The sequence below is a fragment of the Temnothorax longispinosus genome, chromosome 8 (genome assembly GCF_030848805.1).
Source record: "Temnothorax longispinosus isolate EJ_2023e chromosome 8, Tlon_JGU_v1, whole genome shotgun sequence".
NCBI lineage: Eukaryota > Metazoa > Arthropoda > Insecta > Hymenoptera > Formicidae > Temnothorax > Temnothorax longispinosus.
In genome coordinates, this window is record NC_092365.1 from 17255603 (window position 1) to 17278393 (window position 22791).

Genomic DNA, 22791 nt, shown 5'->3' on the forward strand with positions numbered 1-22791 from the left:
AATGAAGAGAGAAGGAGAGAGCGGGGGGGAGGGGGAGGGGAAAAGATAAACATATGAAAATGCAAGAGCGCTTACCTTATCGCAGAAGACCTTAATTTGACAGTAGCCGCGATGGGAAGGCGGCGTGTATGTGTGCGCGTGAGGCGGCGGTTCCTCGTACGTGTCGACTTGGATATGCAGCGGCAAACCCTTCACGCCTTTCTGACTCGAGAAATCGGTACTGAGACACTGCACCGCCACGTTTATCTGCGGATCAGAAATCGGACAGGTAGCAGTGGCGGCATACGGCGACGTACGCGGGAAGGGACGTGCTTTATTAACGTTTCCGCTAAATGGCCATGCAATCGAATGCGCGAATGCGATACGATATTTGCGCGTGTAGCACAAGATCGCGCGGCGATAAGCGAGATATATTACGGGAAAGGGGGAACGCGGAGAGGGCACTGTGGGGTACGCGCGTGTGTCGTTAAGGAGGTAACGTGAATCGACATTTCCGGCGTTCCTTACCTTCGCCGACGATTCGAGTGGGTTCCAGTAAACGGCAATCGCATTGTGCGCGACTTCCTCTATGCAGCCCACCAGGCCGACGCTATTCTTTGTGTCTGTAACAACGGACGTGACTCTGAAACTCGCGGATCATGCAGGGGAATATGAAGTAGCTAGTGCTGTTCTCCGGGACGCTTTTAGATAGAATATTAACATAACGGATCATACGTCCGTGATAATATCTTACCACTTGTCCGTTATGAATTAAGCAGCTTGCGCAAAAGTACGAGAGATTTGAAGATTTAATCGATCATAAATGTCGAGAATTTGTTAAAAAAGACTTCACAGTCGTTCTTATATCATTTATATTTATTCATATATTATTTATGTTTATATCATTTTATTTATACATCACTGTACCAGCATCGAGAATCCGTTGTTTGACGGAATGCTGTCTGCCGTGCCAAAACTGCCAGGATTTGATTTCGTCCTCCGGACTCTTTTCCTCCCGGAACATCAACATTACCACGCTCTGTGACAGCACATGTAAATAATTATTAATCGTGTGACGGGCTGATCACTGTTATTACACTTATCTGTACATTATTCCTAGGGGCAAGATGGGGCCAGGAAAATATATGCACGCATTTAAGATGTCTTTCGCGATGTGTTTCAAGATTTTTCGTATTTTATAATCATCGCTCGAGATTCCTACCGTGTTTTATAATTAACCCGGTATGTGTAAAGTGGCACGGCATAAATAAATGTCTTGTGTCTACAAAGTTAACATTCGGGTTTCACGTTTCAGCCGGATCGGCGATACGCTTGGGAGACGTACATCGGCCGCGACAGACGCACGCTCGAGCGGGCACACGCGGGCGTGAGCGTTTCGCCGCGAGCGGCGAGCGAGCGCCGAGACGGAGGAAGGATTTTTCGTGATTCGGGTGAATGGGCGAAGAACTGCTCTCCGACGTACGGGAGAGAAAATATGGGCACGCGCGCGCGCGCGCGATCGGGAAGGAAAGAGAGGCTCCGTGAATAAGAGGCTCGCTTTACGCGGTTACACTTACTTAACCGATCTCCCTTGAGGCTCGCGCCGCGAGAGACGCGAATATACCGTTCGAATTGCCACACGCCTCGCTCTCGACGCTCGATTAGCAATTAACGAGGAAGCCGTAACTCGTCGCGGCGGCGCGCACGACGGAGAAAGAATCGGCCACCTTTATCAGAATGGAAATTGCTAACGGTGCGAGCGCACCGCGGCTACCAATTAGAGCCGCGAGAACAAACGATCCCGTTTGACTTCTTCTTTCGATTTTCGACACGCCGATCATCTCCGCGAATTTTGCTCCGCTCCAGTCACGCGAACGGAACGTGTGTAACGCTGCAAAACGCTCGTTAGCCAGTTCAACGTTGATCGAATTGTATCGTGGACTAGGTCGTGAAATTAGATCATGGACATTATATTACATTATGTTAGTCTCTTGTTACTGAATCACAAAATTGATTCGTGGAACTATGAATAAATATATTATATAGCTTCTTCTGAACATCGTATCGTACAAAATTAATTGTGGATTTAAAAGTATTGAAATTCAGGCAATATTATTATTTGTGTTAAGCGTATCGTTGTACGATCTTCGGGATGCAAACTTCTCTATCCTTGAAACGATATATTTACCTACATACATCATCCTATAAATACCGTTATGCAAACAGTATAATTATCCTTTTTGCTCTTACCTTGACTGTCTGCCCTGCCTTGAGGAGCGGCTTGTCCGGATCGGACACATATTCCAACGTGATCCCGTAGAATTGGCCCTTGTTGATGTACGTTATTCTGTCGTCCTCGCGGCGCTGCGACGTGCTGATCGGCGACTCCAGGTGATACTTAAATCCGTAATTCGAGAAACTAAAGGACAGACGAATAAGATTCCCCAAATGAAGCGTGGATACACAGTTCCGGCGTATGCGTAAATAAAAAAGCACATGTTTAAGAAGCAATCTCCCTGGTCATTATGCAGCTCGCCGTTTCACACTCGGTCAAGATTGAATCACGTTTACTTAATAGGCAGTTACGAGCTCGCAAACGAATGCTCAATTAGCTGATTAATGCGCGATGCAATATGAATGATTATCGTGTCATTATCGGCTAATTCTTCGCCAACGTTATTCCTACTTCGCCGCCAAGACAAACATACCTGACGCCGCTCTTCGCGTGGAAAACGCGCTGCGTGTGCGAGGCAAACAAGACCGCGCGAAACCTCCGCTAATTAGAACGTTCGTCATTGCGCGGAAAGAAGCGGTCGCGATCGAGGTATGAATATTCCAATCGCTAATCGCGGGGCAAAACGATAATGAAGGGCTCGGGCACCCGGAGCCTGGGAAGCCGGCAACCCGGCGAGCGCGCCAAGTGGAAAAAGAAAGACGTCGACAGACACGCATCAGCCTTCCCCTGAAGAGGGGAGAAAATCGCGGCTTCTAATCGAGCTTATCTCTGCGCCGGCCACGACTAAGGCAAGGCAGGTAGGCGGGCGACCGATAACTTATGAAAAATGAATGCCCATAACCCAAGAGACCGGGGGAAGAGACCGCGCGATATAAGTAAAACGCGAGACGACAAAACAACGCGTACGGTGGAAGGAAGGTGGACGCGATGGGAAAACGGGAGCAAAACGATCGGGCCCGCCGAGATCGAGGAAAATCTGTAATCGCCAAGCCGCCACTTCTCGTCTCAAACCCGATTTATCGATACCGGTCCTCCATCGGTCTACCGTCGGCGAGCTCTCCGAACGTATAATCGTATATCCTCGCGCGAACGTCCTATTGTCTCTACGAAGCGCGTGCACGCTTTCGTATTCGTAGCGCGGTCCTTTCGTTCTTTTTTTCTTATGTGTGACTCTCTTCTTTTTTTTCTTCTCTTTGGGGAACCGAGGGGACGAACGAGGGGGCAGCGTGCGTGGCGAGCGAGGCGATAACTGACCGTGGCGGGTGAACGCCCTCCTGTGCGCCTTTACTGCTCGCTACCGTTGCACAGCCGCCGCCTACCCGATCTGTATATACCTTATTACAACTCCCCGTGTGGGTTACGCATGACGCTATCAAGTCACTCCTTCTCTTTCTCGAATCTGTCTGTCTGACCGTCTCGCTTTCGTTTCGCGAAAAAGAACCCGGCCTCGGTCGAAAAGAGAGAGGCTACCCCTCTTGACATTTCGATTTCACGCTGCGAATGGCCGGCGCGGTGGACCGCGCGATTTTTCAGCCCGATCCCGGCGCGGCCCCGAGGCGCTTGTCCGCTCTTCGAGAGTCGACTTCGGGCGAGAGCGGGCTGCGACTTAATAACTTTAACATCATTGTTCATCCCGCGCGTCGGTGAGTACTCCAGAGAGATGGAGCGAGAAATATTCAGCGCCGCTGATCGTACGGTCGGCTCTTAACAATGGAAGGCAACAAATTACAAAAGACGGATGGAGCGAAACGGGAAGTAGAAAGATCGCTAGGAAAGATGGATACGGGAGAAGGGGAAGACCGAATGAGTCGGCAAGCGGATGTGATGAACCGCGAAGGAAATGAGGGGTGCGCGAAGAGTAAGGGGCACAGGAAGTTCTTCTTCTAGACTAGTGAAGATATTAGTTTCCCGCGAAACAGAAATGACATCGTTATTCTCTGTTTTTAGAGGCGCCATTAGTTGTCAGTCGCAAGAGAAATCTTACATTGAGCATTAGCGCATGAGCGAAAATATTATTCTGCATATGTATACAAGAATTCCATCTTTGTCATTAATCTTTGTAACGATTAAGCGCATTAATGCGCAACGAAAGCTATGAATTATTAATTAACTATATAAAATAATATTTCTATCATTTATAATCGTGTATATACGTGTACGTTAATTGATTCTTCGGGCCATTAATTATTTTTTACGAACATTTGTGTCCACAAGATGAAAGCCGAATATAAATTTTAGACATTGAACGTTTCCAATCACGAGGCGCTTTCTTTGTTGCGTAAATTCGCAATTGCTTACCCTATGAACGCAAGTTATTAACTCTTATCGTTGCTCTTCCGTGCCTTCCATGTAATAAAATAGATTAATAGATAAATATCTATCAATCCCGATATCCGTCTATTTATTCGTCTATCTATCTGATCGAGCAAATTGAGCATTCGCCTTTGCACATCGTTATTATAACGTTATTATAACATTTGTATAATTTCCTACACTCTACCATGCAACCTCTAATCAAAACATATCAACAATCACAGATCATATCAAGGTACGATTCTATTAAGAGATATTGCCTTTATTCTTAATGTAATAAGTATAACTACTTTTAATCAAAGCAGCTATAAATAGCTTCTTTTTAAAATAAAGTGAAGAAATGCATTTTAAGTTTCTCAAACATTTCTCGAAACCGACACTTGCGTTAAATGTTGCATTTATTTTTAAATCTTAAGAGCTACCATATCTCTATCGTCAACTATTCAACAACTGTAGCTCGCAGAGGTTACTTACATTTTCGGTATCTGGATCTTATCAGCGTCGTTCTGCCTGCCGAAATCGTGCCAAGGCCGCGATCTCTGCGGATTCGGAGTTGGATTCGGATTTGTCGCACCCGCCACCAGACTACTGCGTTGCACCTGCGCTTGTGCATGGCTCTGCTGCAGTTGCAGTTGCAGGGGTTGATGTATTACCGCGCCACTCTCGAGGACCACCGCCGTTCCAGCTGTAGTCCCACCGGGGCATAATTCTGTGTAGTCGAATGAGGACTAGAAAAAAATTTAATTTATTGAATAAAAAAATAAGGATCATATTCGATAATATATAATACACAACAATTTCATTTAATCAATTTAAATTAATAACTTCCATTGAAATTAAACATCTTGAATTTTCCTATTCTTTTCTAATAATCTTACTTAATTCGAAAATCCGCCCAGTGCAAATTACACGAGCGTAGAAATGTACAAAAAAAATTAAAAATGTAATAATATTAAAATTATTTATATTTTCAATGGTTCAAGTAATAAATAATAACAAAAGATTTTGCTCTCTTGTCTTAATAGTATTTTTCATGATAAGAATAATAATTTTTAAAATGTTTTTCGCGGGAAGAAACGCATGGGATGTAATAATAGTATCGAAACATTAATATAGAATAAATAGCGTGTTAAGGTAGTTGCAACTCCTTCCAGTCATGTTCTCGTAGATAAAACGCGTTCGCATGTATGAGCGTACTTAATCTCGCTAATTTAAATGCTCGCTGATTACGCTGTAATTAGTATTTAAAAACCTAGTAAGATGTAATTATTTATCGATATCGTTGTGGTTTCGTATATCAGCGGTATCGCGATTCAATATCTGCACACGTTCGCGTCTTATTTTGCATATCAATGCATTTCATTAGATTTTTCCGTTCCTCAAGTGTCCCTCAATAAATTTCAAACTGCGCCGATTAAAGGGATCACTGAACCGATAAATGATTAACCGCTCGCAAACACGCGATTTCACGTGACTATGTCCCGATGCGTCCGCCTCGGATCTCTCCTCTCCTCGTTGATTACACACGTATCGCCGTAAACAAATCTCGATATATCGACGCAAATGGATTGCAGCGAAAAAACAACCGATTTTTTCCTCATATATCATTAGTATGCATTTTCGATCGTGCGCTCCGCTGCGCATTGCGCATGCTGCTGCCGAAGGAGAAAGAATAGAGGAGCTTTGTGGTCTCGTAAAATCAACCGCACAATCCGCACACCCGCTTCCAACCGTTGGCTGTTAATAAGCGGCTTGCCGAACGACCTATTCCCTCATACGTCTTCATGCGATTGCGCGTCGCCTGCAGTTATTTTTCAATGCAGCGCGGTTACCGCAGCTCGTTACCTCAACTCTCTGTCATCCCGAAAAAAAGAATCATGGCAGCTTCTTTCTTGCTAAATTCTCTAACCACTGAACCTACCGCATGTCGCGTCGGCACGAAGCTATTCGTCGTTTTGGAATTTTTCAAATGCTTTATGCATTAAATGTATGAGATGCAATGAACATGAAAGTCGCATATTTTCTTCCAACAGTTTTCGACACTCGAAGGCGATGTCTCGTCAACAAAAATTTTATCGCCTGTCATATATCTTTCTATTAACATTCAACGTTCTCGTAATTACCTCCTAAAATACAATATGTTAAAATTCTTAAATATTTGATTATGTAACAAAACTTTTTTAAATTTAAATTAATGTTTTATTTATTATATAACACGTACATGCGACAGAACTTAATAGATCGTCATTTTTTGCAATTTTATCATGTTGTCGTGTAATTAAGCAACTATTGCGCGCGCAATTTACCGATTTATTCATTTATCGTGTTTTATCGTCGAGATACACGACTGTTCTAATTGAGACGTCAGCGGTGGTAATCGAATCAACGTTTCGTGAGGAACTTGAGCCGCGGCGTGCTGACGCGAATGCGAAAACTGTCGTGCACGTCGCGGACAAGAACACACGGGGATAAATGTTTAATATCTAAACACGCTTAGAGTCTCGAGCTAAGTGACAACCGGCTAAAAGTTCCGCGGCTGGAATATGATACATACGATTTGCACGCGATATCGGAGGCGATGTCCGCGGAACGCGCTAAAATAAGACGTCATTTTCGATATGTCGCGCACCGTAGTTTACGATTGGTTTAACGAGAAACATTTTTCTGCCGACTCGCAAGTCATCGAATTCATTAAGCAGACATATCGTTCGCGTCGTACGGTTATAATTGGCGTGTTACGTTATCCCGTTGTGATTTAGAGCGACACCGCTCCTCAAACGTTCAGGAAATCGACGAAAAGCGCCATTAGTCGCGAGATTAAAACGAGCGTGCGGGAGAATTTAATGCGTTACCCACTTTGAATATCAACGTTTTAATTGCGTGCTATAGCACAAGCGTGCCGATCGGGCGAGCGAATCGGTTTTCAGTGGCACTTACACCCGATACCTAATCCGCCCGACCCGGAGCTTCGGATTTTATTTCGCGTCTGCCGCGCACAAGCGGAGCAGAACGGAACGCGTGCTTTCTAATTCGTAATGTCGACTGCAATGCTAATGATTTACTCTCGCGTGTAACGCGCGCGCGACACGATTAATACTTCCGGAAGCGGACGAGATATCCAGCAGCTAGTATAGGATGACAAACTGCCGAATGTAGACGAAACGATACGTCGACCATTGTCATTTAATTATACGAGAGAGATTCACGTAGAAAGAATCAAATACCTCCAACATAAAACCGATAAGTCGAGAGAGACTTTCAAAGTATTTTCTATATGCTGGAAACGCGATAAGACGGTCTACTGAAATTAATGTTGTCTCTTTCAAAAATTTGCCGTCCAATTACGTAAAGTTCTAATTTTATTCTAATACATAGATACACATCTATATTTATTAAATCTCAAATGAGGCCTGATAAGGGAATCGCTTCAGCAAAACACGTCTACTACGAAAAATCTTTGCAGACATTATGTTTTAACAACCGGATGAACGGGTTCGCTTTTTCGATACGGCTGAATTTTGTGAATGTGTTTATCGTAATCTAAGATACCATAATCGCTCCTTCAGAGTATTATGCGCCGCGATGTGCAGTATTAGCGTATCCGAATTTATTGCGTCGGCGTAACTGTACGCGACGTTAAGATGAAAAAATTCGCCTGACAAATCGCATCGAGAGCGGCGATCGCCGGGTGTGCATTCGACCCGTCGGTATTTAGAGCGCTTTAAGCGTAATACCGTGCCACGGTGCGCGTTGCAGGAGACACGGGGAATTAATCGCGTGAGAGAGAGCCCGGCTCTCTCTCGCGCTACGCGCTGGTGAGGCGTCGTCGTCGTCGTGGGCGAAAGCACTTACCTGACAAATCGCATTGAAAACGATAGCATAGCGCGGCGATACCGACACGCATCCGCGATATCCGCGCTCGAATATGCTCGCAATAGGATATAACGGTTAATACCGCATATATTAACGTACCGAGGGTGTCTTTTGAGCGGGGCAAGCCGGCCGAGCGTTAACGAACGATATTTACGATATCTCGCCGCGAGATTAATTGCATCGCGATCGCTTATGGCGCCGTGGGCGAAGTAATTTGTACACGGGCAGCCGATCGAATTGAAAACGATAGCGCGGGAGCGGCCGCGGATGATGCCGTCGTTTCCCATCGTGCCGTTTCTGCAGTTTGATTGAGCTACGGTTATTCCGCGTCGCGTTGGGGCACGCCGCGCGGTCGTTTCTGCCTCCTCGACTCGGCCACACGCTCCGGAGGCATTTTTCTCGAGCAAATTAATGACGTTGCCGGCATGCTATCCGCGTAATTCAGTAGCGAGCATCTACGCGCAGTAAACATTTCTTCATATATTTCCCGCAATCCTCCCTGCAGCCCGTTAACTTCGATCCCCGCTGACGAGACAGCCGCGATCTCGCCTGGATCTCGCGGCTTGATCCCGCTAACGTCGCCTGCTGATTGCAATTTATATAGACGTGAGCCGTTTACGATCGTCCCTGTCGGCTAACTCCGTGACACCATATTACGCCGGGGCTATGTTAATATTACGTGGCAGGATAACACGCGAGGATCGTTTTATTCCATTTTAAAGGCTTTTCAGTTCTCTATACGTCCGAGCGTTCCGAACTTTACGTTAAGTTGCTGATATTATTGTGGCATCAACACATTTCTCCCGCGGAATTTCTTATCTAATATGTACTTGTTTGTCTTGTACTTTTATCGTGGCAATTTTCACCCTGGACTTATACTGTCATCCGACTTTAATGACCGTGCATTACCGTATCAGAAACACGGTATTGCGAGAGATCTTTATTCACTTGGATCGTTAACAATGTCGCTCGTAAATGCATCCGCGATTACCTGCGCTTGAAAATACACGCTGATGACGCGAGAGGATCGCTTTTGAAGTCGTACGCACCACGCGAGCCGAGAAACGTGTCGAACGTATCAAGGAGATGAAATTGATCGCGCTCGAAAAACTCACCTGATGAAGAGCCGTGGTCGGATGATGGTCTTGCCTGGGCGTCACTGCGTCCGCGCCTATTCCAGAGTCGGGGCTGGGAAGATCAACGGTCAGGACTTTGCTGCTGCTCGACGACGAGCGTATCGCGTGTGTCGTAGCGTATGAGCTCGGCACAACCTCGTACCTCGTGTACGAAGCGGTCGTGGTGGATAGCGAGGATGTGGAGCTCGACGACGCGAGCGGTGGTAGCGCGTCGCCGGCGACGTAGACCGTCGTCGCCTCCTGATGGAGCCCGCTACCCGGATTCGCCGTTCCATTTCCGGTCCCGGTCCCTGATGTGGACGTGTACGCAGCCGACTGCAGCCTCGGACTGCAGGACGTGTAGGGGTCGTAAGGGCTGCCGTACTGCTGCACCTATAACACCAATATACGTCAATTGCGGTTGATTTTCCTCCACTTTTCGAACGATTCGCCGTCATCGGCGCAATCGCTGTCCCGCGCGTTTCCACCGTCGCATTCGCACGTCTTCTTTTTATAAAGGAAAAAGATGATGTGGAACTCCGCGGGACACGCTGCAATTGAGCAATTTTCGCGATCCTTACGCGCGAGAAGCGACGTTGGGAGAATTTGAGCGATGTTATTTTCTCAAATATTATCTTGTGGCGTGCGAATATTGCGTTGGGTTATACGTGACGCGTCGTTTCGGCGATGATCGTATAGAAGTTGCAAATCTTTAGCAATCTTTAGCAATTTTACACCAAAAGAATAAACCACATAACGTTTAAAGTCACTTGAAAACTGATTATACGAATTCTTTTCTCGCCGTATGTGATTGTGAAGGGAAAAATTTCGTGACACGAAGTGATTGAGAATTCTTGTAGGAATATATCATTAAGGTAATATTGAAGTTTCACACGTTGTATAAAAAGCGTCGTACTTTTGAAAAATCGGAGTAAATCGAATAAAATATATAAATGATCGCGAATTCTAAGGGGAGGACGCGTGATTGCGCTTGACAATAATCGTCTGTAACTTACCTGCAACTGATGCTGATGATGATGGTACATTCCCGGCGGTGTGGGACTGTCCGGCTGTGCTTGTTTGTGCCGTTTGCTGGATTGCTGGCCCCCGCGCGACGAGCTGAGATCCTCCGGTTCCCTCTTGACCCCGACGATGCCAGCGCTCGAGGCACCGTCGTGTCGCAGGGGCTGCGGGCTCAGCGGAAGCGGAAGGCCACCCTGCAGGCTCTGGCTGGGACTGTGGGACTGCTGGTTGTACTGGAGGAAGTGGTGTAGCTCCCCCCCTCCGGCACCTTCGCCGCCTTCCATGCGATTCGTCGAGGCGGAACCGGAGCCAGGCGCCTCCTGCACCAGCAGCTTCTGGCCCATCACACCCCTTCAACAGTCCGTGAAGAATTGACCTTCAGTTATAGCTCCTTTACCGATCACCGAGATCGACATCGATCCGCGACGCGCCCTAAGAACGCGTGACGAATTTGCACTATGTACATCGAGGTCGATACAGCGGACCCATTCGCGTCGCTACCGATTGCCTTTTATGGGATCCGCCATCTGGGCCATCTGGGCAGTTTTTGATTGACACCGGCCGCTCGGTGAAAAAGATCAGATTCTTCGTGCTCACGAGATATTGCGGCAAGTGGTATAGAAGGATTACCTTCCTCTTTTATATGTCTTATACAATTGAAAATTTTAAAACATTTTAATGATAACAAGTGCTTTTATAAAGTTTCAAGTATTAGATATATGACATTAGATTAGATCGTGTACCTATACAAAACATATATTTTCATTATTTCTTAATTTCATAAAAAATTAATGTAGATAATTAAATAAAAAGATATAAATACAATTCTTTATTATAGATACACTCTCTAAATCTGAATCAGTGGCATATTTTACACTGATATCAGTGACTATTCACTGATTCAGCAGTACTATTCACTGATTCAGATTTAGAGAGCAGGTATTAAAAACTGTACATTTATATCGCGTATGAATATTGCAGCAATTTATACTTTTATGATTAGAAATAACTGACGTTATTTAGATCCTATGTGTTCATTGAAATGATAATCGAATTGGCATCTCCAAAGAAACACAAGAGACGGGCCGTACTTTTCTTTCACCTCTTTCTCCGCGCCCCGTTGACGAATGAAATCAGCGAGGAAAACCGGCGCTACACTTCCGCCGCATCTGCCGAATTCGGCAATAAAATTTTCGACGCGCGACGCGCGCGAAGAAACGCGATTCGCCGATCGACCGTACGGGAGATGAATCGAGAGGATCGCGGTATTATGCGAAGTAGTTAACATGTTATATTTAGCATGATAATACGTATCCACAATACCGGGGACCCTTATAAACTGCCAACGCTTTCGGTGCATGCCACATCTTTCCTCTCCTCTCACCCTCTTCCTATCGTCTCTTCGTCTCTTTTCCATCGCGAAGGATCACCTCTCGCGTCCCTGCCGGCGCGCCCTGGTAACCTTCGCCAGATTCTCTCTCTTTATCTCGGTCTCTTCTTAATTCTTTTTCTCTCTAAAAAAGTACACACATCCCTCTTTTCATCTCACTCTATCCTTTCGCACCATCGCGTCAACGTGATTCCTACCCTACGGTCAGATGCTCCCGTACAATGATCTTTTTTTACACTTGATACCTGATCTCTCGTCTACTTTCTCTCTCCTGTTTCTCCGTCCTGCCTCTTCTCGTCTGTCTCGCAATACAACGAGAAGGGTGACGCCGAGAGAGACTATCCCGCGTGGTGCGTCTCAGGTCGCCCTCGGCACACTTGTGCTTGAAGAGGTGCAGATAGGCTTCGAGGATAGTGGCCGAGACCGGGGAAAAGACGGCGGGGTAGATAGACCCTGCCGCGGCGAGAGACCGGGCACGTTCTTTCGAACAAGCAAAGAGAATGCATCGCCATCACCCGGGGCCATGGCGGCAAAACCTCGGGGCCTCATGAATTCGGCTTACGTGAAATGGATCCGCTCGCGCGCTCTCCATTCGCGATGCCTCTCGCGAGAGCGTTTCCCGATAATGCGATGCTAATCCGAGGACGCGCGATGCGAAACGGGATTCGCGTGCGCGCACCTTGGGAACTCGATACGCACCCCTGGAAATTTGGGAACGGTAGGTGCGAGGTATCAGATTGCAGACCGCGTCTGACTGGCGTTTTAAGCTCTCGGGAACGTCAGTTGTTCTGTGCAACTGTCATCAACACGTCTTCATCCAAGATCCCTCGAGTTTGGGACGAAAGTTTTCGTTAATTAAAATCAATATCTTCGTATACATTTTAAAGCGTTACCCCGTGAAAAATTTCGAAGGGTATAAAGACATTGTTCTTCTTGCATCTCTTTACATATTCACTTTGATTTCTCTTAAGTATAAAATTGTATTGTATCCGTAATCCACAAAATACTTTTATGAGCTTCAGAATAAGCCTTGGCACGATCTTTCCACGTAACAATATTACAATATTAAAGGATGTGCGAAACGAAGTATTCTTTTCGTAGCTTCGTAGCTGTCATGAAGCTAAGTATTAAATGTTAGTAGTCAAACGAGAAGAAGAGAAGGAGAAAAGCATACAAGAACGGAGAAGAGAAGTTTAACGTAAAACGAAGGGAAAAGGAGTCAATGCTCGTTTTAGGCCAGCTCGTAGAGCGTACGCCATCAGTTTCACGCATTCGCACCGTCATGCGAAAAAAATTGATAATGTCAACAGAAGTATTACTATAATATTCGATGCAAGCAAATATCCGTAGGTCAAAATATATTAGATCAGAAGCAATAATAGTCAGCGTGTTACAAGTTTGTCGATAAGATATGCCTCAGAAAACCACTGGAGATATGTTATCACGACTATAAATTTAATTTCTAACAAGAAAATTATTAACTTTAATGCGCAGTTGTGCTATTTGCGATTTATGCAAATATATGCGAACATATATCAAGTTTTATTTCTGTTATTATAATGGCGTTGTTACATTGCTATGTAACGACTGTGAAAGACTTTACATACAATAGATATAGTCGGAAATATACTAAGCGAGTATCTTTCTAACTTAAAAGTTCTTTCCTTTCCGGCGACTTGAAAACGTAATAAAAATATAACGATATATTAAATTTTGACATTGTAAAAATGATTGGTCGCTTTTACATTTTTTGTCTTATACGTTAACAAAAAAAATTAATTGCAGCGGATGACATCAATTAAACGCGTGAGATATTCGTAGGAATCCGTCGTCCTGGGTGAAATAAACGCTACAAAGGGGAGAGAAGCGCATTTAGTGTTGCCGACGACGTTGTTTTTTATCGCCTCACCTCTGCACCCTCGGGAAAAGCTATAGTCTTCGACAACGAGCGGAGGCGACCAGAAGAGATCGGCCAGCCGCATTCTTTTTCCGTGCGCGTGGAAAATCTCGCTGATTACACCGGTATTCGCGGCGCGTTGTCTTCCATCTTCTGCTGGGGGATCAATACACACCGCGCACGAATTCGTGCCCCTTGCGAGTCGTTCGCGCTGCAAACGAGTAAATTACCGCTGCGAGTCGCGTTATACAGTCCACTAGCGGCATTCCATCGTGCCGTTTTTTTACCGCGCCGCGTCTCGCGCGGCAGAGAGGATGCCGCGCGCGCAAAATACGCGCGGTGACCGCGCGACGCGCGGATACCGTGTGCACAAGTACGAGCGCAAGAGGCAATTACGTGCTTACGGTGCAGCATTATCGACGACAAGGCACTCACCCCGGCGCGCCGGCAACGGCGGCCCGACACGTGAACCTGCAGGTCGCCGGGGTCACCGCAGGGTCGCGACACGCACACGCACACGCACGAACGTGAACGTTAGCCTCCGTCGAAGCAACCTGCAACGCGGGACGCCGGGCTTGCGGTACCGAGTCCCCCGGACCCAGACCTCGCGGTAGACCAGACCCCGCTTCGGAACCGGAATCGGGCATTTCTCAAACCGGAAATCGGGCGTATCGCGGGGTACCCGCTACGAACGCGTGTGCGTACGTCATAAGCGACGGACCTGTCTGTATGTGGCACGAGACGAAACTCGAAAGACAGGTCCGACAAAGTGGCGCTCTACCGGCTGCTCGCTCGGGTCACTTCTTTGATTATTATTGCCGGTCTGCTCTTTTTTTTCCATCTCGCGTCTGCCGGCTTCTCGTACTCGCTCGCTCGCTCGCGCGTCTACGGCTTTTTTTGCCTTTACGAGCGCACGCATGCACGCACGCCGGCACCTGTGCTTATACAGCACGTGCCGCCGTGTCGCGGCAATGTCAACGTATGCGTATACGTATGTACAACATACGTACGCAATGGACGGTCGGAGAGGAAATTTAGATGCGCGCGGCGTGGTCAACGATGTCTGCCACTTCTCACGATGACCGCCGCGTGGCTTTCCTAGTGCTTCACTTCCTAGGATTATCGCGCGTTTCCTGGAACATAATACCGCCGGTGGCTTTCGGGAATTATGAAACGTTCCTTGACCCTCGCCTTTAATACCCCGCGATTTCATCTACGTTTTTGTAGAGGTATTCTCGTTTGTATATCTCGTAGGACTGTCTTTCGGAATTTTATTAAATATTTCATAGAAATTGTTAAGAGAGAGATTACAATTCTCATCTCGTGGAAAAGATTCGTACGGAATAGAAAATTCTAATTGCGACATTTTAATAAGGGAGTCTTATTCTGAAATTTATTCTATGAAAGTTGTGTAAGTAAAGACATGAATTCTAATGAGCGAGGAATAGAAACAAACGCTGCATTGAAATTCGTACAATTTTGTAAATTAGACTCGTGTCTTTTTTGAAATCAATGACTTAATTCAGGTTCGTGGATTATCGCGATGCAAATGTCCCGATGTCGATGCTTCTTCGTGCCGGTCGGGATTACCGTCCTATCAAATGTTGGCGGTAATCTTACGCCGCGGAGACGTGGCGGATTTTCGTTCTTGCGTAACGATTTGCGCGGGATTCGATGTCGAGGTTGCTCGTGCATGCTCGTGCATCGCAAACCGCGAAATGTCACCGAATAATCGCATACCCGCCGAAACTCGACACCGGCTTGTCACCTCCCGAGGTCGACTCCTCGGCTTTCGTCTGGTTTTACCGTGGTCGTCGACGTTATACGGAACAGGCTACGAATTCGCCCCGGTTCTCAGACCTCTGCGTGTCCTCGAAGTCATATGCGCTTTCCTGCTTTGCTAATGAGCATAACTACCGCGATCCGGTTTTCGGATCTGGTTCGTTCGAGCGCCGTGTATCAACCCCTTGCGAGAAAACACGTCCGTTTAATGCCTCCTTGACTTCGTTACAACGATCGAGATCGTTGGCAGCGTCGTCGGAGTGTCGGATTTTAAGTGTTTCTTGTGACCCCTGCGAAGTCCAAGGGATTTCACACTGTTCTCTCCGCGAAGAACTCGGGCGTGTGCGCGTTCCCGCGGTCGCCGAACCGAGGGATTCTAGGCAGAAACCCGTAAGGTGATACAAAACAGACGACGGCGTTTTCTAATCGTAAATTCGAGCTAACGAGATAATATCGCCGCGAGCTGGCTACCTCGATCGTCCGATCCAGTTCTTGCCTGGTAATCGAGACCTCATAGTACCACAGCGTTGTCGACATTGTAACATCGCAGCGTCCGTAATTGGCGGACTATTCGCTTCCCTTTCCCGTTTATCGAGATCATATTTCGTGAGAGAGAAAATCTACAGATAGAATATATAATATATAATTTAATTGGTAACAGAAAACAGAGAGAGGGTCCGGCCAATGTCATTCTACAGAAAATCTAAAATCGATTTCACCGCGACGAAAATTTTTCGCAAATTGTTAATCCAAAATCCTTAACGATTAATTCTTAAATAAAGTTTTAAATTTCATCAGAACAAAATTAAGATTAGCTGAAAACCAAGTTTTTGTTGTTTATACATATTCTCGAATTTTACTTTAGCTTTCAATCTTTCAACATTGAATGCTTTATTTTTCTATATTCTATCAATATTTCATATATTTTTTAGCTTGTTAAAATAGGTATGATATAGGCACGAACATGTCCAATGATGTTGGTATGCTCTGTGATCCTTACGTTTTAGTTTTACAGCTCATCATGTGCCTCGGATCTTAGCACGCGACTCGCTCGTGTGTGATTTTCGCGATCGCGGAAAGATCCGGTGCTACTGGAGAACGCGGAGATGCGATCCCACGCGGCGAGCGCGAAACGAGGGCGTTGCCATTCGCGTATCGCGCTCCGTCGAGGAGCCATTACGCGTTCTTCTATAATCGTAAATCCAAACAAACGAGTACGCGCTCGTGCGAAGCTACGTGTCGGGCATAAAATAGCGTGGCGGCGGACGGCGAAAACGGGGCATGGCACTCGTGGCCGTGGTTTCTGGTTCCGGCCTGCCGCTGGCCGGGCCGTTTCGTTTTACGACGTGACACGCGGGTCCCCCTCGTTCTCCCCCCCGCCCCCCGGGGCTCGTCAGGTGGGTCAGAGGCCACCGCGGTAGTGGCCGGGATTCGTCGTAGTGGCGACTCTATGCTCTTAAGCAGATCGCCGCATAACGATAACCGAGAGAAACGAAATGTGTAATAAGAAGTAGCGACAACCCGTTCGTATTCGTCGTCCGGCTGATTGCCGACCACCGTAAAGGCCCACGATCTCGGAAACGGAAGGTTCCATTATGTCTTCGCACGCATGTACAGCGGAGGGAAACGGTGCTGCGAGGAGAGGAGAGAACGGACTGGACTTCGAACGGTGTGTTGACAGCGAGCGGCTAATTAGAAATTTCTAATTGCCGCAATTAGGAATTCACAACTCCGCCGTTTTGCGTCATTCAGATTGTTCCACGAGCGAGCGGTTAATTAGGATCTTTTCACGTCACGAAGTATTTCTTCCCCGTGATATACTTTTTTCTGATTAAAATACTTCTAAGATATATCTTTGAAGTTTTTCAAGTCTGTTGTGAAAAAGTCCGATTTTTCAGCCTGATTTTAGCGCAATTATTCATACTTGATTCCGTAACGTTATTTCTCAAGATAATAAGAAGACAACAAAGACGACAAAGAACAATCTTCTTCGCGGAACGTGTTCACGTCGGCTATCTGTCTAATCCCAGAGACAGGTCGGTTGGCTGAGCATGCACCCTCCCGGCGTGCGTAAAGGCCACTGCCGCCTCGTTCCTAAGTAGATCTTGGCGTGACGATAACCAGGAAACGTAATAAGAAGTTGCGGCGTGCCGGCGCTCATTGCCGAGTTCATTCTTGAGCCCTTTAAAGACTGGCCTCTCTACGAGCAAGACTTCATTACGTTCCGCGCCATTCCGTCGCACGTACGAAAAGATGGTCGTAAAGAAAGGTCCCAGGCACGGGTATTACGACCGCCGCTCGTATTATGTGTAATACGGGCGTATATGATACAGAAGCGTGGCTAACACCATATTTACACGACCCCGTGTCTCTCGTTTTTCTCAAAGACATCTCAGAATTGAACGATTTATTTTGCTACACGAAGATCGTTTTGTATCGATCGTAACACTTTATTATTATCTTCGTTTTGTACAGCGTATGATCTTGCCGAGCCACCTTTAAATAATTACAACCTGTGCTTATCTCGGCAATTAAGGAGCTGCTTTTGACTGATTTGACCGATTCGCTTACTGCTTCTATTTTACTGTTTATGTTTTCTGTGTGTCGCGGCCTTAACGAATTGTGGATACAGTGCTATACACAATACATATCGGCAACGGGAAGAGTGTTATTTCATAGGGCCGGGTAGCTTAGTGGTAAAAGCAATCGCCCGGCATGCGAAAGATCCGGGTTCGATTCCCGGTCCAGTCGATCACGCTTGATATTTTTCTCGCTCCTAAACGACACACTTCTTCTCCATACTGCAGACTCCATTCCGGCTGATCGATGCAACTTTGAACTTGGTGAGCGCCATCGCTATTATCGTCGTCGCGTTAGCCTCGCGATTAATCTCTATATAACGTTTTCGCACGTTTTCGCAACCGTTTTCTCAGCGCCCGAAAAGCAGGACGGCGTGCGGGGTCCCAGCGAGGCGCAGGAAGAACGCAGTGGAAGGGCCTTGATAATTAAATAAATAAAAACTTCTAGACTTCGCCATTCAACAATTTCTTATCGAATAGAAATTCTTTCAAAGGTCCATACGTTTGCATCATTTTACCCAGAGTTGAGATTTTTCTGGCAAGATCGCGTTGCCCTTTGTATTGTTCGTCCAAGAAATCGCTAGTAAGGTAGTCCACCAAGTGGTAGTCATTGAAGGAAGATGATTTTGGGTTTTCGTACCCGACACTACGGTGCACCTCGTTCAACTGAAGTTGATCGGATCAGGGAGGTCCTGAGCGGAGGATATTAACGTGAGCTGGGTAGCTTAAATGGTGAAGAGCATTCGCCCGGAAAAACGAAAGGATTCGATTCTTGGAATCACCCGCGCCCTTTTTTTTTCTTTGTGTAGCGAGATAAAAGTCCAACAAGTTGTAAAATATATTTAGTAACAAAGTAATTTATTTTCATATATTCTGCTCCCCTCTGTTAATTTTTTATTAAATTAGCGCGTGATAAATGAAAACGATAACACATGAATGGCATCAGATCTTCGGATATATTATACATTTAAACTTTGAATCAATCATTTACGTACTTCCTCTTGTCACATATCTTAAAACTTCGCTTTAACGCGAAATGACTTATTTGTAGTTATTTTTCCATTACAAGAGACGAGGAATAACGGAGGATACAGTATACACAAGAAAAAAATGGAAAAAGTCGAAAAACGTGTATTATATCATATGGTATATAATTTAGGAAACTACCCTTTTTAGATGCTGAAACATTTACGGCGTTGCTCCCCGCCGGATAAACATTCATCATATTGACGTTATTCATGCGCGGCCTTGGGTCTGAATTTAATATGAATTAATTAGAAATTTGTTATCTCCGGGAGGGAATTTCACTTTCGAGAGCTCGGAGCGTGATCACCACCGCCTGCGGAAAACGTGCATCACTGAGATGGAATGTATGGGTTGGCGCTTGCATGAATTTCATCTCTCAATACGTTGTGCTGCAAGGTCTTCGATGTAATGACATGTTATCGCGCGTCAGGAAGAAAGAATCGACAAAAACATTTCCTGAGTTATCTAATCGCAAAAAAGAATTAGATTGAAGACAGTATCATTCGCGTACATTCGGTATGTACGCGATATACATATATTCGGTTGCATCGATCGTGAAGTTTCAAAGAACTCCCGATAGTACGTACGATTGTGTGAGGAGATTCACGTGCAACAGTTGTCATTAACATCTCGAATGTGTGAGACTCACAATTCGCATGTATGCGTTCATTGCGAAATGCGGTCGCTTTTCTCGGTACATCGCATGACCAACGATGAAGCAATCGGCCGCAATTGAACGAAAAAGATACTCGACTGTTGTGACAATTACTATGATTCTGAAAGGATACTTCCTGCCGAGTCACGGCGCACGCAATTGCGGTGATTTTTTTGTGTCGAATATTACGGCCGTCGATCGCAAAAATTGCGGCAATAAATAATAATGTTCGTATCTATTATCTAAATTTATATGTATTTCTATCCATATTTTAATTTATTAAAACTTATTAACATTTATATGTGCCTCTTTTACTTTTCAATTAAATTAAACGCTTATAGAATTCAAGTCTTTTACGCTTCAATTTAAATTTAATGAAGAATAAGTGTGCAACTGTTCACGCTTTCCCTCGGCATCGTCCCTGCGTCTCTCCATCGAATACTTTTTCACGTTTCGATTGCCATCATCGTCCACGTCCGAGAGGCGTCTTCATCCGCTAATTGAATCAATGTTACAGGACGCGAGAGCTACACGCAGCGAGTATCCCCTTATTTCTCGCGACCGGCCGGTCTCCACGTTTGGAAGGCGGATATCGCGGTTGTCGCTTATGCCCGCGGACGTTAAGATTAAGGCGGCGATCTCGCGAAGTGCCAGGAGGCCGTCTTTTACGGCGGCGGCTTGCTGTGAAACCGTACGCCGATTCTCGATGGCTTTGCGCCATCATTCTACAACCCCGTGGCGAACCTTAAGCGACCGCCGGACTCCGTAAGAGCCCTGGCGAGCTATCCGCCTCCTCTGCAGACTCGGTTCTGCACACTTCAGGGTCTGGCACTCGAAGATTGAGCCTCTCATAAAAATTGCGTCAGTAACGATACGTTCTCTTAAAAAGACAAGTCAATCTTGCATTGATCTTTGGACATTGATCTGACAATAGAGGATAGTCGGATAAGAATATGGCAGGAAAAGGTGAAGGAACGACTGAAGAACCGAAGGCGTCTTTACAACGAATAAACCAAAACGGCCGCCGGCCGTTTCATTCGCTTGACGGTAGATGCGGCCCTGCCTCTATGGATTGAACGCTTAAAAACCCGCGGACACCTAATGGTATCCTTATGCGCTTACAACAATATGGTTAATTGAACAGAATATTCTTGGTGCTTGGCTTCGCAGCAGGTCCATTATTCGAATTACGACATGGCCGTCTCTCGGCGTGATCGCGCCGAGTTCCGCATATTTTTCTGGGCCTTGTGTTGGGCACGATAACGTTATAATTTAGTACGTTCGAAGGATCCCGCATGACGCATTGCTGCTCATGTCGAAAAAATTATTCTAGGGTTAATATCATAAATTCAATATGTCCGAGAGTCAAAGTCGGCTTAAAAGCACGGTACGTAAAGTTTCTAAAGTTACTATATTCCTAAGAGCTCATCTCTTAGTTTTTAATCTATAATTTAGTCATGAATCACGCGTTTGACTGAAGCTCTGACGTTTAGAAACTCGCTTTACTCGTTATTAATTACTATCATCGTAAGACGTCGTCATAAAACTTCATCTTCCAGTAATCGCAATAAATAAGTATCTAATTTAAAATAAGCTTTGAGAAAAGCGGTAAAACAAGGCCCGCTTGAGTTTTTACTGTACAAACTCGTTTTAAATTTCGATTAGGGAAGTCGTGGGAAAATTGCAGCGCATCTTTTGGCATGCATTTCAACAACGCTAAAAAAAAATGCATCAACGAACTACAACACAATCGTATGTAGCTACGAAAATAAGTAAATCAGATTGCGCGCGAATTTATTTTAACGCGTTCTCCACGTCGAAAATACATTTCTCCTGAACCGTGTTCCGTGTCAACCATTTCATTTTTTCCCTTATTTTCGCAGTCGTGGTGGCCAAAGAAACGTCTGATCCCTTCAGCGAATGCGACACAATGAAATTGGATTAAAGTCGTGCCCTCGCTAGTTCTCGCCGGCTCGTTCTCTCTCCCCGCAGCGACGCTCTCTCGAGAGCGAGAGAGGAGTTTTAACGATCTACCGCCGTACAAATTGTCGAGATGCTATCATCTCTCAGCGGGGAGGGAGAGCGAACGGGGGTAAGAGAGGCAGATAGGATGATACGACGCGAGAGAGGTGAAGAGAAAGAGAGAGATAGAGAGGCGCGAGAGGAGGGAGGGCAACGAAGGGGGCGAAAGGAGAAGATGCGAGGGAAGATTAGGGCGGCATCTCCCCACGGCGAGGTCGGTAACAGAAACTGCTGTTGGTGATGCTCTTGATGCCGCGCCGCAGTCGCTGTTGCCGCCGCGTTTCGCCGCACCACCACCGTGCTCCTCTCGGCTGCCCTCGTATCTGACGCGATTCGTACGTTGAGGATTCTCAACAGTAAATTACAAAATATGCTAAGCGGCCGATATAAATCAAAAGTGGGGTCCCCCGAGGGGTGAGAGAGAGTCCTTTACCCGTCGCCTCCGTCTCCCGGATTCCACGGCGCAAAGGGGTAAAGGGTCCTCCGCATCCTCCGTGAGTCGAGCGAACCCAAAATATAAGGAGGAGACCCCCATCACGAATCGGGAACGAGGGAGAATATCTTTCCCTTTCTCTCTTTCTCTTGTTCTCGCGCAGGGCGTAGAACGCCAATGCGATGGTGCAGTTTGCAAACCGAGCAAATGGACCGGAAGACTCGAACGCGAGATATAAATAGGCTCGACTGGAGAGCAATATATCTACTCAACTAAACTCCACTAAATTGCTTCGAAGTAATGTAGACGGGAACGATGTAGAATCGGGAACGTTCCGCGGTTCCGTATGAGTAAAGAGGGAGAAAGAAAGAGAAAGAGTAAGAAAGAGAGAGGGGGGGGAGAAGGGAAAGAAAGGCTCCGTTTATCGATGGCACGCTGCGTACTCATTTAAGCGCGAGAGATTTATGG

At 46.1% G+C, this 22791-nt stretch overlaps 2 protein-coding genes and 1 non-coding gene across 7 annotated transcripts in view; 2 read left to right on the top strand and 1 right to left on the bottom strand.

The window, feature by feature from the left end:
• Positions 1 to 22791, top strand: part of Gwl (serine/threonine-protein kinase greatwall) — a 182254-nt gene that overhangs the window by 35573 nt on the left and 123890 nt on the right. The window lies entirely within an intron of this gene.
• The window catches only part of Grh (grainy head), a 112194-nt gene that overhangs the window by 10285 nt on the left and 79118 nt on the right, over positions 1 to 22791 (bottom strand). For both annotated transcript variants that reach the window (XM_071787094.1, XM_071787095.1), the window contains exons 5-11: positions 10533 to 10890; positions 9517 to 9909; positions 5003 to 5256; positions 2230 to 2398; positions 907 to 1018; positions 508 to 602; positions 76 to 246 (exon numbers count right to left, since the gene is read on the bottom strand). In XM_071787094.1, coding sequence (XP_071643195.1) covers positions 76 to 246; positions 508 to 602; positions 907 to 1018; positions 2230 to 2398; positions 5003 to 5256; positions 9517 to 9909; positions 10533 to 10890 — 1552 coding nt within the window. The remainder of the gene's footprint in view (positions 1 to 75; positions 247 to 507; positions 603 to 906; positions 1019 to 2229; positions 2399 to 5002; positions 5257 to 9516; positions 9910 to 10532; positions 10891 to 22791) is intronic.
• Positions 18288 to 18359, top strand: Trnaa-ggc (transfer RNA alanine (anticodon GGC)). The gene has a single exon. It is a non-coding gene; the product is annotated as a tRNA-Ala (tRNA).